We start from the raw sequence: 15662 nt of genomic DNA on the forward strand, positions 1-15662 counted from the left end.
CACATACTCTAAGTGCTACTCATTGCACAGATCTTTGCTGAAAGTTTTTGGCATTAACTGTCTGTTAGCAAAATATGTTGTGAACTTCTGGATAGACTTTAATGAAACTTTCAGAAAGTAACAATTGAATATATCTCCACAGTTGATTAACTTTTGGACTCAATCCAATTCAAGATAGCTACAACAGCTAATCGACATTTGCCAACACAAAAATTGCTCTAACTCAGTCAGTCGTACAGCTATCGTGTAAAATTTGATGTGGTCGTAGCCGAGAGTCATTCACAACACATACTCTGAGTGTGGCATCTTATTATAATGCATGAGAGCCCAAACAACTTTATTTTTAAGGTTTGACCAAAACAGCTACAACTCCTATCATTTCTCAACATAAAATGATCTCAGTTAAAACTCTGGCATGAAAGGCAGCGGGCGATAAGCATTCATCCGAGAAACCCTCTCCTTTAATTCTGCAGGCAGCTGTGGATGATTCACCTCATTGAGGCGTTGATCTTTTAACTCCACCTTGTGGTCATTTTAGGTGTGAAACGTCTGAAAATGGGAATAAATAAAAGCATTATTTTTCCTTTGTCCCATGATTCGGATGCTTTGGTGGAGCTCCTGCTCGGTTTTCTGACCCGCGTGATTCTCCGCAGGTTTGGAGTGAAGAGGAAACCCATCTACATAAACGTGATCAGGGACCCCATAGAGAGGCTGGTGTCCTATTATTACTTTTTACGATTCGGGGACGACTACAGGCCTGGCTTGAGGCGCAGGAAACAGGGTGATAAGAAGGTAAAATAATGATATTAATAATTCCTATTATTTATTTTTTTGAAGTGCAGCTTTTACTTTAGGAAGTGACCTTATTAATCTGGAATCATTTTATTCTTTTCGAGCTCGACATTATAGGATTCCTTCTTAATGTACCTTTAATGAAAGAGCTTTGGGGCTCAGTCTACCCTAAATGTCAGATGTTCGTCTCAAGTCACGAGCTGTTAAATTAAATATGTATTTTATGTATCAGTTTTGGACAAAAAATTCCACTTTTTTTTTGTTTCACTGCTGCTTTCTGAAGGCTCACTGGCGTTAAGAGGAACTTGAGTTTGATTAAATCCAGGATGTCGTTTCTCTCGACCTGATGCTCGGCTTGCATCCCTGATGTGTTTTCTCCATGTTAAGCTTGTTTTTTTTTCCTCTTTCAGACGTTTGATGAATGTGTGTCAGCTGGCGGCTCAGACTGTGCTCCTGAGAAACTTTGGCTCCAGATTCCCTTTTTCTGTGGTCACTACTCTGAATGTTGGTGAGTTTTCAAACACCTGCCGTTACTCCTCATATAGAACAAACGTCACCTTAGTAATGTTTGAAATGAACAACAAATGAATCCAATCAGCACTATGATTTCTTGGACCACCTTTGTGGTGATATAGCTAACAATTTTTTTCTGTCGCATGTTTTCTGTCATCACCCCATTAGTTCCAGGTTTATCTTATTTGAATCCTACATGCATAACACTGGTGAATGTTTTAAGAATTAAATGGCTCGTCTGGTCCTTTTTGAAGAGGTGTTCTGTCAAATAATCGGTACCCTGTAAGCGGTGGCATCAGACATAGAGCACAGAGTATCAAGAAAATGCCTTTCCAGGCTAGCCTAATGAGGGCTGGTTTTCTACAGATTTTCAGGCGTATAAAATAGCTCTTTGTCTAAAATGACATACTGGTCGGCATAAAACAACAATACATTAGCTTATATTAAACCTCTACACTTTCGCATGGCACCGTTTGTTAAATTTTGTCGCTGTTTTGTCAACCAAACAGCATCCGTATCACTACAAATGTTAGTCTCCTGAGGCTGGTCTTTAGCGGGTCTAGTCAGTCCAAAAAGTCACTCAAACTCCCATTTAATATTAGCTAATCTAGCATTTTTTTCAAACCTGTATCACCTTTGTTATTTTGATTACCGTATTTTCCGGACTATAAGGCGCACTGAAAAGCCTTCAATTTTCTCAAAAATCGACAGTGCGCCTTATAATCCAAAGCACCTTGTATATGTCAGAAGTCGTAATGTTTTAATATAACTTTGGTAAACTACAAAGCTGCACCGCCTGCAGCATTAAGGCTCAGTCGCGCAGGGCTCCGTGCACAGACCTGAGCGAGCGGTGGAGGCGTTTATACTTGACGCTTATGTCAGTGCAGTATTCTCCGAAAAGACAAGGAGCTGTTTTGTTTCGCTTAATTCCCCTAATAGTTCGGTGCACCTTATATATGACAAAAGTTCGAAAATGGATCATTCATTGACAGTGCGTCTTATAATCCAGTGTGCCGTGTAGTGTGGAAAATACGGTATTAAAAATGAGCCCTCATTTGGCTAGCCGTTAGCCTAGACTGGACAAAGACTCTGAAGTCACGGCTTATAAGGTTCAAACTACTGATACATATTTGACAGAACATCACTTCAAAATTCACTAGACTGTTTCTTTAATGCACCGATTTCATTGTATTCTAGTACTAAACTGCGTCTATTATGTTTTCATCTATTAGGATCAGGTCTAGCTGAATTCCACAGTTTGACCAAAAAGAAAAATGATTTTACTGTTATAGGTTAGGAAACATTCAAACATTCTGAAGTGGGGTTCTGTGGAGAAGTTGTGAACAGTTAACATCTTACCTGCTGTGGGTAGCTCTTTGAACGACCTCAGTCTGGAGACTTAATTCTGACGGGTCTGACGAGCTAACGGCTGGTCCGAGCACAGCAAAGGCCAAAGTGGATTGCTTGAAAAAAAAATTCTCCAAACCCGAAAATTTCATAGCTTTTTGTGAGATGTTGTTTATTTAAATCACTTATTTCAGTTTTGCATTACACGGTTATTTCAACACAAATATTATGAATTTTGGCCCCTGGATGTGCTACATCCCTCTGCTGCTGTTTTCTCGTAAATAACTATATATTTTCATCAATAGAATATTTATTGTGAAATTGGCAGCAGTATAACAGTTTATAAAATAGTATTTATGTGAACCTCTGTAAATATTTTAAAGAATGGAGCAGTTTTAGGACAGCAGCAGTACACTGTGGTTATGGAAATTAAACTCTGTTTCTCCAAAGAGCTTTCTGCAGCAGGTAAAGAACAGCATTTCCCATCCTTTCCACAGAACCACACTTTAGAATGGCTGAACTGTCCCTTGAAGCCACATTAAACCTTTCAGTGCTCTTCTGCCACACTTCGTTCAAAGGTCTCTGATAGGTTTTTCAGCTTTGATCCATTTCTTCTTTATCATGTGTCCTTAGTCCTGACTTCCTTCATTTTTAACCCTTTATTCTGAAGGCTTGTTTAAAATACAGCTTTAAACAAACCACTCCACCCCATCTCTTAATCCCAGTCTGACAACACCTGCTTTTTCTCGGTCCTGTTCTGTCCTCTTGAGTCACATCCCGCCTCATCAGTTTTCCTGCCTCTGTGTTTGGAGCCATCTCTGTCTTGTTCGTCTCTGTTTATGTCTACCTCACGTCGTTCCACACCTCCGCTCCTCCTCCTGCCTTCCCCAAATCTACGTGGCCTTCTCTGTACCCGGGAATAGCAACTCGGAATAAAACGTGGAAAACTGCCAGTGACGTCAACCACTTCTGATCTTTGTGTAGGAATGTGGGCAGCCAGTGGGCTCTGGATCAGGCCAAATACAACCTGGTGAATGAGTACATGCTGGTGGGGGTCACAGAGGAGCTGGAGGACTTTGTCATGATGCTTGAGGCCGCGCTGCCACGCTTCTTCAAAGGAGCAACAGATCTGTATAAAACAGGTGCCGTCATTAGCACACATCCGTCTGTCCATTTTCTGCACTTGCTTAATCCTGTTCAAGGGGGCTGGTGTTTATCTCAGCAGTCACCAGAGCCAACACAGAGATTCACAAGACAGGAAATCATGCGTTCTCACGCCTTACAACAATTCAAAACTTCCTGTTAACCTAACATGCATGTTTTTGGAGGGAACTGATGTACGTGGAGAAACCCCCACATGTGAACTTCACCAGAAAGATCCCAGCTAAGGTTCAAACTCTTCACTTTTCTTTGTAGCTGTACGAATGACAGTATGAACGGGTGAGTCACTGTATCATTCGCTGAAGAAAACAGTTCAGGACTATTACCTGTAACCCTGTATTGTGCGTCTCATATACAGCACTGTTCAAAAGTAGTACACTATTTCTTATCCCATCTTATATTTTCCTTCCAAGCAGCCAGATGTTCTTTTAATCAAAGAGGTCTCGAACAGAAGTTCTTCAGACTTTCTGAAGGTCATTTAGGTTGCTTTTTTACTCATTGTCTGCCCTTGTTTATGAAAATGATGGCATATTGCGCAGCATATGTTTAAAAAAATGACAGAAGAACAATATCTGAAAGTTGTCTTTAAAATAAAAAAAAGATGAAAAAAATCCAACAAAGATTGGATTTTCAGACTACATTTGTATGCCAGGTTTTTGGCTATAGTAGCCCTTCAAAAGCACCTTGTTAGAGCTAAAATCCTATTTTCTGTGTGTCAAATTGTTTATCTTTGGTATTCTTCATAAATTCTACTAAAGAAATTGGAACAAATTGTCTTTGTGACAGGCTGCTGGGAACAGAAGGCCTTAAAATCCAATAAAAAACTGTTTTAAAAAGCTTAATGATTCATTGGTCAAAGATGCTGAAAGGGATAGTCCAGTTTACTTTGAAATTATGTCCTATAGTTATCAATACTTGGTACTTTATCAGCTGTGACATCAGTTAACGAGCACAGAGTTTGAAGGAGGAGGCAAAAGTCTGTCCAGGCTAGGCTAATAGCCAGCCAAACAAGGGTCAGTGGGGGTTTTTTGTTGGCTTTTTTGGCTTGTAAACCAACTCTTTCATAAAAACAAGATACAGTGGTGTGAAAGAACACAACAATAGCTAATATTAAACCTCTACACGTTTGCATGACATTGTTTGTTTAGTTTGTCGCTGTTTCCATAACCAAACAAGGTCAGTGGCACCGTTGGCCAAGGTCTATCTGAGCTTAGCACACAGATTTTGCTGTCGAAACTCGTGTGTTGTTTGGTTAAATCAACAGCATGAATCTAAACGGTACCGTGCAAAGGTGTGGAGGTTTTAATATGTGCTAATGTAGCGTTTTTTCACAGTAGTCGGTCGCTTTTGAGACAGTTGTTTCATATGCCTGAAAAAAAGATAAAAACAGGCACTTGTTTGGTTAGCTGTTAGCCTAGCCTGGACAAAGACTTTTGCCTCTTTCTGTAAAATTCATGCTCTTGTGCACACGTGTCAAACTCGAGGCCCGCGGGCCAGATCTGGCCCTCTGTAACATTTCATCCAGCCCTCTAGTCTGGGACAGATCGAGTCTCTGATTCTTGTTTTGCTTTAAAAAACTGAGCCTAATAAGTGAAGTTTTCTCTTTACAGTGACCTAGAAGCCAACAATATATAGTTTTAGTTTCTGTATGATCAGGTTTTTCTGGATGGCTTTATAAAAAAAAATCTGTTTTAATGTTAAAAAATTCATTTAAAAGCTGAGTGAGGCGAAAGAAATGACGGCTAACGATGAGCTTTTTGAAGTTTGATCTATTTGTCTGTGTTCATATAAGTCTGTTTGCTCTAAATTCTGTATAATCTGTAACTGGGAAAAGGTCATTGATATTTCTATATGAATGAGTTTACATAATACATCTAAAACCAAGGTTAATTTATGTAATTTTTAATAGATATTGATCGTGATTGGCCCTTGGCTAAGACCAAATTTTTAATTTTGGCCCCCTTGTGTCACTGGGTTTGAAACCCCTGCTCTTGTGGCTGATAAAGTACTAACTATTGAAAACTATTTAACAGAACATAACTTCAAAGTTGACTGGACTATCCCTTCAACAAAGAAACCAAGAAAAAAGGTTACTCTGAAAATGTTCAGGTTCAAAACCTGGACTGAAAAGGAGTGAAAAGTTTACAAGATTACAAGAAAACCTGGTGGAACAAATAGAAACCTCAGTTTGGAGAATCGGTGCTTAAATCTGACTGGACTGATGAGCTAACATCTAGTGCAAGCGAGGCCAAGACCAGTGAAGATTTCTCCTGACTTAAAACAGTTCCAGGATTCAAAGCGTTTTTAATGCAGACATATCAGCAGAAATTGATCTGATTTGACTAATCTGACCTCATTAACAGGTTTCTGACATTAACATTTTTGCAAACTTGGAGAATCTATATGAAGTTCTAAGAAATGCCAAATCTTTGATATAGAAAAGTAGATAATAAAACACTTAACTCACAGAAATATTGTGAAAACCCTGCTGGAAGTGACCCCAGTGCTACACCTAGCTGCCACTGATGCATTTGTGTTTACAAATATCCATAGAATTCCATGTAAATAATGGTGCAATACAAAACTGACAGATAGAAAGGTTTTTAAAATAATATTTGCATGAATCAATATGATATTTTAGAGCTTCAAGTTATCTGAAGACTTCAAAATCCTCCTTGGTCTAAGCTGCACTCAGACTAGCTGCTAACTCATCAACCAGGTCAGAACTATACTTTTTTTTTCCAAACTGAGGTCATTCAAAGAGTTATCTACAACAAGTAAAACAGTGGTTGTTCATATCTTTCATCCCTTTGTGATTTTTTGAATGTATTGAAGAAAACAGAGCTGTTGACTCTCATTCGTCACAGAAATAAATGTTACTTTAATTAGGTTTATTAAAACAGTGTCTTGGGTAATGCATTCTGTAATCAAACTAAAGGTGGTCCCAGAAACATACATGTGCATTGGATTTACCATTTGATGTGTTATCATATTTCTATGCACGGTGCGGAACATCGGTTTGTATCTACAGAGCCATCAACCCTGCAGCACTAAACATAATTGCTTGTGCGCTTGTGTGTGCGTACGCATTGTGGTTGTGCGTTAGCAGGTTGGATTACTCATTTGAGAATTGATCTGTGGTCAATATGCAGTCGAGCCTCTTGCCAATGTCGTTAAAGATTGTTTACAATAAGTGCAGCCGGAGTGAATAATGAAGAGAAGAGACGGATTCAGTGAGACGGGAATAAAGATGTGACTCATTGAGGCGTTCATGTTTAGCAGCATTAACTCAATCGCTTAAGTTTATGATTTGATAAAGAAGACTGAACTTTAAATGTAAGAGCCATGCAGTCTGTTTGCTAACAAACAATAAAATAGATCCTCTGCTCTGTCCTCAGCTCTGGATGTTAATGTTGTTTACTGACCCGTCTTTAGAGCAGGTGTCTGATATTTGAGTTTTTTGTTAGCTTGACGTATCATCATGACTTCTTTAATATATACTGAGCAAAAATATAAACACAACACCCTAGTTTTTGCTCCTATTTTTCACCAGCTGAACTCAAACCTCTAAGACTTTTTCTATGTACACAACAGGCCTTTTCCTCTCAAATGTTGTTCACAAATTTGTCTAAAGCGTGTCTTCTTTGCCAAGATAATCCATCCACCTCACAGGTGTGGCAGATCAAGTTGCTGATTAGACAGCATGATTATTGCACAGGTGTGCCTTAGATTGGTCACAACAAAAGGCCACTGTAAAAATGTGCACACTGAAAAGTAGAAGTGATCACTAACTTAGATTTACATATATTTGAGATCAATATTTGAGAGACAAAGGCCTGTTGTTTGAGTTCAACTCGTGAAAAATAAGAGCAAAAACAAAAGTGTTGTGTTTATATTTTTGTACAGTATATAAACTTAACATTATTTCTTTCTCACCAGCGCAACCAGATGATCACCAGACACGATCTAGTTTATTTGCCATTGTCTTTATAATGACAAGATTTGGGGCCATCGTTTTTAAACTTTTAATCTGAAACAACGTTACAACTAAATAAGACAAAAACAGTCTATAAAAACAGGGGGGAAAAAGCTGCTACAAGAACCCGGATGTCTGAGCAGGGAGTGAGTTCACATAAAACCATCATTTCAGATCAGTGATGCTTGGAAATGGAAGCGTATCGAGAAATATCGTCGGCCATTTTTGACTCCTGTGTGTTTTGCCCTTTAGTCTCATCTGATAATATGTTATCTTTGTCCTCCTGGATGTTTCTCTGATTAATGCCTATCTTGTCTGGTCTGTGAGTTTTTTGGTGGACGACCCTCTCTTGCTGCAGTGGCATAGCTTTCCATTTTCTAATAAATGATTTAATGGCGCTACGGGGGAACTTTAGGGTTCTGGGATATTTTTTTAATTCAACCTTGATCTGTGTCTCTCACCAGTGTCAGGTCCTTGTCTTCATGATGTCTCTTCCTTATTGGTAGCTCTTACTGCTTAGAGGTGTTGGTTCTGGGGTCTATCAGAACAGGTGTTTGTATATTGAGAGCATTTGACACTTAGATTGCTCACAGGTGGATCTTATTTAACTAATTTAGTCGCTGATACACAATTTCCCCACTGAGGGACAAATAAAGGATGATTCTATTCTTGTTCTGTTCTAATTGTGTGGCTTCTGAAGGTGTTGGTTGAGAATTAAAACAAGGGGGGTGAATACATACGCACACACCACTGTTCAGTTTTATTTATTTATTTTTTTTTTCCCCATTTAATTTTATTAGTTCTGAACATTTTGTGTAAGTTCATCACTTAGAGTCATATTGAAAATCCTTTTAAATTCCAGGTTGTAAAATAGAAAGCAGGTTTACCAACAAATCAAATATATAAAAACATAAAATCGGATTAGATTTGGGGTTTAAATTGCACAAAATTTGTATATTTTCTGTCGACGGAAAGTTCATGTTTATCCTCCTTTTATTACAGGCAAGAAATCGCATCTACGGAAGACGAGTGAAAAGAAGCCGCCCACTAAGGAGTCCATCGCCAAGCTGCAGCAGTCGGCCATCTGGAAGATGGAGAACGAGTTCTATGAGTTTGCACTGGAGCAGTTCCAGTTTGTCAGGGCGCACGCTGTCAGAGAAAAGGACGGGGAGCTCTACCTGCTGGCTCAAAACTTCTTCTATGAAAAAATCTACCCCAAAAACTAAAGTGGTATATATCTGACGAGTAGCTTTAGAAGGAACGATGAGCAGTTTGGTACTTTTACAAAAAAAAAAAAAAAAAAAAACCTGTGCAGTCTGCGAGAAAGAAGAGGCGAGGCAGAGTGGACTCCTGCGTGAAGGAGAACTCGATGTGGAGCAGCAGAATAACCGGGCTCCGACACAGTCTGCCAGTCAGCTGGTTGTGGAGCTTCTCCACTTTGATTCCTTCCCAGGGCAAAGGTCATGTGTGTTACGGGGCCCCTGCTGGCATGTGTACAAAGAACTGTTGATCAGGTGTGAACTTTGCTGAAAGACAAAAACATTTCCATTGGCTTTGTACTGTTTGTGTTTGGTTGTACTTTATCTCCTTACTATGATTGTTGTTCATATGTAAAAACTAACCTTTTTATGGTAAAAAGACACCCTCATGCCTCACGTTGTGCTACTAACTTAAAGACACTTGATGTGTAAAAAGCTGGCTACTTTGTTTTATTATTGAACTTGAATAAAAGCATTTCAGGCTTTTCTGTGATTGTTGTACTGGGGCAGGTGTGTATGTTTTATACTTTATTTAAAGTGTGACTCTTGTAAACGACGGATTATTTTACACGATTATTAAGGTGTTCAACCCTGACTTTGAAAAAGTTGGGACATTGTGTAAAATGTGAGTTAAAAACAGAACACAATGATTTGGAAAGTTTCATGAACTCATATTTTATTCCCATTGGAACACAGTAAACATATCAAATGTTTAAACAAAGAAGTTGTACCATTTTAGGAAAAAATAAGGTTATTTTGAATTTTATGGTAGCAACCCATCTCAAACAGTTGTTCCAGGTCCATGTTTTCCTCTGTGAAGCCTCCCCTCTTCTTCTAACACCAGTCTGTAAACATCTGGAACTGAGGAGAACAGCTGCTGGAGGTTTTGGAGGAAATGTTGTCCCATTCTGGTCTGATGGAGGATTCTAGCTGCTCAACAGTCCTGAGTCTTTGCTGGATTTTTTTGTTTGTGTCAAGATGATGTGTCAAATGTTTTCAATTGATGAGAGGTCTGGACTGCAGGCAGGTCAGTTCAGCACCTGGACTCTTTTACTATGAAGCCATGCTGCTGTAATGGCTTCATAGTTTAACTGGCTGTGGTTTAACATGGTCTTGCTAAAATCTGCAAGGCCTTCCCTGAAGAAGATGTCTGGATAGGAGCATAACACCTGTATATACTTTTCTGCATTGATGGTGCCTTTCCTGATGTGTAAGCTGCCCATGCCAGAGGCACTAATGCACCCCCATACCATCAGAGAGGCAGGCTTTTTAACAGGTTGGATGGTCCCTCTTCTCTTTCCTATAGAGGACATGGTGATGATTTCCTAAAAAGGAATTTCAAATTTAAATTTGTTTAACCACAGAACAGTTTTCCATTTTGGCTCAGTCCATTTTAAATGGGCTTCCACAGAAGACAGCAGCGTTTCTGGATGGTGTTAACATCTGGCTTCTTTGCCTGATAGAGCTTTAAGCAGCATTTATGGATGGCACAGTGAACTGTTTACAGACAGTGATTAGTGGAAGTGTTCCTGACTCAATGCAGAGGAGAGAAGAACAACAGAATCAGATCTGTTTTTAATGCAGTGGCCCCTGAGGGCCTGAAGATCACAGCATTTAATGCTGACTTGAAGTCTTGACCTTTGACCTCGAAGATTTCTACAGATACTTAAAATCTTTTGATAATATTATGAACTGTAAATGATGTGATATTCAAAGTCTTCCCAATTTCCACTGAGGAACATTATTCTAAAATTGTTCCTTTATTTTTAGACAGTTTTTATAAACTGCTGAACCTCTGTCCATCTTTACTTCTGACAGATTCAGCCTCTAAAATCCTCTTTTTATGCCCAGTCCTCCTACTGACTTGTTGACAATTAACCTAATTAATTTCAAAATGCTCCTCCAGCTGTTTCTTATTTGTACCATTTACAGCATTTTGTTGCCCTGACCCAACTTTTTAAATGTGTTGCTGTCATAAAATTCAAAACTACCTTATTTTGGTAAACTTTTATAGTTTAAATGTTTAACTCATCAACAATGCCCCCAAAATTCTTGAAACACCTGGAAACGTCATACCTGACTAAATTAGATGTTCTCAAACAAAAGCTTGGTCTCTCTGTAAACTAACACTCTGAATTTTTAACCTCAGCAGTAATAATTATTCTAACTATAACCAATATGTAGTTCATAGTTGGAACGCACGGAAATCAAACATTTCTTTTCTCGGCTGGACTTTAAAAATAATTTTTTACAGTGCCTAACAAAACCATTTTGACACTGTGGTACTTAACTTTGAAACCTCTTGCAAAATTGACAAGGCTCTGTGTTTAAATCCAAGTCAACAGAGGCCGCTGCCAGTTAAGGAGTTAATATGTTTATTATGTTTTATTGTGAATAATGTTTTTTGTTTGTTTTTTTAGATTTGCGAATTATTACATTCTGTTTTAGTTACATTTTACACAACATCCCAACCTTTCTGGAACTGAGATTGTAAAAAAAAAACACAAACATGCCGCTGCTGTAAACATTCAATACTCCTTCAAGTCATTTTATTTTCAGACAGGTGGACTAACCAGTCAATTAATTTTACGAGTTTAACAGGGTTTTTTTTTTCCCCTAACTTGTGTAAATTTTCTCTCTGCATTTATTTATTTTATTTTATTTTATTCATTTTATTTCTTCTGTTGTTTAAACTATTGAAACATGACTACCAATTACCATTTTCATTTTAATATTTCTCCTTTTTCTGAAAGTTTCACTAGAGTTTTCTGTTTGTTTTCTGGCAGTCTGTCACAATGTGTACACAAGGTTTAGGTGGGAAAATGTTTTAACTAGGCTGGGAAAACAAAACACTCTCTGTAATACAATCTGCTGTGAAAGGATTACAAGCTTGTTTTTTGTTTTGTTTTGTCTTGTTTCTCCCACATATAATTTTGAACATAAACATTTTGTGAACTAGAAACACAGAAACGTTTATTCACAGTATTTGACGCTCAGACTAGTTAATGGTTTAGCTTTGATTCTAAGACATTTAGCTTCACATAAAATGGTACGTTTTATTCTAAGTTTATGAACTTCATCACTTTATTTATCAGCCTGATGTACAAAATGTTTGGTTTTTATTGGTTGGAATTTATCTTTTTTTTTAGCCACATTAAAAAGGTACTCATTGCAAAGTCATGAAAACTAGACAAAATTTCCTAAAGTACAAAGCAAAGTTCACACAGTATATTTTTTCCCCGTATCAATGTTTGTTGTGTTTTTGAATTCAAAAAATACTGGATGTCAACTATCGTTTGTGTTTTTTATCTACAGAAACGGCCGAAATGATTGAAAATAGGTCAAACATTAAACTTACCAACCAGCCTAATGTAGCTCAGTCATGTAACTTTGTTTACATTGACCGTGGACCCGCATTTCAGAATTACATTCAATATATCTGGAAAACACCTGGACTAAACTCTTTCTTTAACTGCACCGTTTGATATAGTTCAGGATAACCTTTTTTATGTTTGATTTCATACTTTGCATTGAGTACCTTTAGGCTTTTGAAACTATTTGTTGAATTGGCCAATACCACAAAAGGACAAAATGATTCACTCTGAATTAAATATCATATTGTGAAGACAAAAAAAAGAAAAATTAACTTTGCAAATAGATCCTGTTTTCATCTGACTAGGTGCTGTATATACCACTTAGTTTTGTGTGCCTTCTCTTTAGCTATTTGTGTTGCATCAGCTTTGTCCAATGAAACAACGTGGCTGTCCTGCCTGTGTTCAACTTTGAACTGACAATATACAAAAGATTTTTTTTTTAAATTCCAGACATTTGTGTAAGAGTTTTTTTTTAATGTTATTTTTATTCCAAGTTTTGTACATTAATAATCCTGGAAAGGATTCCGACTGTATCCGAGGCGTTCTCATGGATGGTGCAGGAAGACTGTGTGCTGGGGTCACCTCTAAGGGTTATCAGTCTCTGTAATCAAAATGAGAGCTGTATCCAAATCCTCAACACAAAGTCAAGCTTGTTCTTGGTGTGGGTTGGACTCCTTCAGGGCTGCTCCTTGTCTCTTATCCTGTTTGTGGTCTAAGTTTGAAGCCATGATTCTCAACTGGGAAAAAAATAACTACCGTAATATGCTCTGTCCAGGTTGAAGGTCATTCTTGTCTTCCAGTAGTGGAGTCCAGGTCTCTTGGAGTTTTGTTCCCAAATGATGGCAGGATGGAGCGAGAGACTGACCATGGGATGGGAGCTTCATTTTCTGTAATGAGGGTGTTGCTCTGGTCTGTGGTGGTAAAGAAGGAGCTGAGTCGAAAGATGCTCTTGATTAACTGATCCATCTATGTTCCAATCCTACACTATGGTCATGAGGTAAGCGCCACGGTTGAAACAACAAGATCACAGATACAGGCAGCTGAACTGAGCTTCCTCTGTAGGTACAGTAAGGCGAGGAACTTCATCATCTGAGTTGAGCTTGGAGTAGAACTGCTGCTCCTTTATATTAAAGGGATGCATCTGACTCGGATGCCTCCTGAACACCTCCCTCAATATAAGAACACCTTGAGATTCCCCCCCTCCCCAGGAGGAGCAGGAGAGGGATGTCAGGGTTTTCCTCCTCTCGGTTTCCTTCATGATCCAACCTCAGATAAATGGAAGATGGATGGATGGATTGATGAAATGGCACTGTATAATAAATCTGGGTAGCAGAAGGTTTGTGTCCTGAAGAGGGAGATAAAGAGCTCAGAGCTGCACTCCTCTGTGTGTGTGGACCTGTTTTTGTTACCTTTTTAGGACCTTTTCTGGTAAAATCACCCACCTTGTTAGGAATTGTCGTCCTTATGGAGACCAAAGCCCGGTTCTAACACGATGGAATGTAATTTTTGGGGTAAGAGGGCTGAGGGCTGAGATGTGAACTGAGTGTAGCTTAGGGTAAAAGTCAGGGTTAAATGAATAGTTGTCAATACAATATCCTAATGATAAAAATACAAATATGTGTGTGTGAGTGCTCTTTATTATTTATATTTCCAGTATTTGTTTGTATGATAGACAAGTTTGTGTGCCTCTCCTACTTCAGTAGGTCTGAGGTCATTCTAAAACATTTTGCATTTTCTGCACTGATGCCGTCTGTTCATATAAACACTCAGCACCTTCTTGGTGTAAGTAGAGATTATGTAGCTGAACATCATAATTGGGATGAGCACATGCTTCTGAGGAGGGGAGTCACCTCAGGCCGGGGGTGGGGGGGTGGTCAGACTGACTCATCCTTGCTCTCAGATTATCCCTGGACGGGCATCATCAGCTACAGGACTCATCCTCTATAATCACAGATCGCTCTCAAGTTCCCACTTCCAGGTTTTGGCCTTCTGTCCCAGATGAACAGGAATAGTGTCTTAACCCTACTAACCCTCTTCACAGCCCCTAACCCCACTCCAAAACTTTAATTACAGGTTGGTGTGAAACCGTAACTTGGGAAAATCTAAAGTGGCTGCCATAAAAAGATCTATTTACACCAAGATTTTCATTTTTATGAACTAGTTTTATCTTGTATTTTAATCCAGCATGTTGCTGCTGTTGAGTTACAAACATTTCATTAAAAACTGTGCTTTCTATTTCTTGACAGACTTACATAATACTGACCACCAGCAAGCACAACTGATTTCCACTTTTTTCAATGTATTAAAAACTCTTGAGGACTCTTTTGAATTTGTGAGATGCTGGAATTTAAATGCTGCATTTTAAACATTTGTATGCACTGTGTTGTTGACATTGAAACGCTGTTTTCACAGATCAGAGGGAGAGTACATTCAAAATTAAATGCACATCACCCGCCACCTTTCATGACAAAGTTTTAGACTAAGATCATCTTATAACTAGAAGCACCCGAAGAGCGCAAACCTCCACCAAGACCATGGCGTCATTCAAATATTGTAGGATCCACCTAAATTTAATCATTTGTTTCTTGTGATAACTCTGACATTTCTTGAAAATTTCACCAAACTGTTCATTAGTTGTTGTTTTGTTTTTTTAAGTTATCTTTCTAGCAGACAAACAAACAAGCCAACATTACCTCCTTGGCAGAGGTAATAAATAAAGAACTGCAGCAAGCAACAACAAGGATCCTGCCCTGAAGAAAAGAAATGAGCAGTATATTTACTTGGGGGAAGTAATAATTAAAAACTAAGCAAGTGTGAACACAAAGCTGGGCTATTTTGATTTAACACAGATATAGGACTTACAAATTAAAACAGGAAGTTAAGTAGAACACAGGAAACGCTTAAACAAAAGTGAAATAAAGAGCAAAAAACATGACAAAACGGAGACCAAACCAGACAAGGAGACATAAACAGACTGACATCAGTACAGAACTAAAAGAGGAAAGAAACCAAAATATAAACCAAATCTTTTACTTTCAGCTGCTCCTTTTTCAGGGGTCGCCACAGCGAGTCATCCTCCTAACTGTCTTCTGTGTCCTCTGTCCTCACTCCAACTACCTCCATGTCCTCTCTGACTGCATCCATATATCTCCTCTTTGTCTTTTTCCTGGCAGCTGCGTCTCTAACATCCTTCTACCAATATACCCACTGTCCCTCCTCTGCACGTCCAAACCATCTCAG

At 38.6% G+C, this 15662-nt stretch overlaps 1 protein-coding gene across 1 annotated transcript in view; it reads left to right on the top strand.

Moving 5' to 3' along the window:
• hs2st1a (heparan sulfate 2-O-sulfotransferase 1a) overlaps positions 1–9541 on the top strand; it is a 54362-nt gene extending 44821 nt beyond the window's left edge. The window contains exons 4-7 of the mRNA XM_017430729.3: positions 654–792; positions 1203–1300; positions 3637–3794; positions 8792–9541. Coding sequence (XP_017286218.1) covers positions 654–792; positions 1203–1300; positions 3637–3794; positions 8792–9015 — 619 coding nt within the window. The 3' untranslated portion in view covers positions 9016–9541. The remainder of the gene's footprint in view (positions 1–653; positions 793–1202; positions 1301–3636; positions 3795–8791) is intronic.
• Positions 9542–15662: the final 6121 nt, after the last annotated feature.

This window comes from Kryptolebias marmoratus, linkage group LG20 (genome assembly GCF_001649575.2).
Source record: "Kryptolebias marmoratus isolate JLee-2015 linkage group LG20, ASM164957v2, whole genome shotgun sequence".
Classification (NCBI taxonomy): Eukaryota; Metazoa; Chordata; class Actinopteri; order Cyprinodontiformes; family Rivulidae; genus Kryptolebias; species Kryptolebias marmoratus.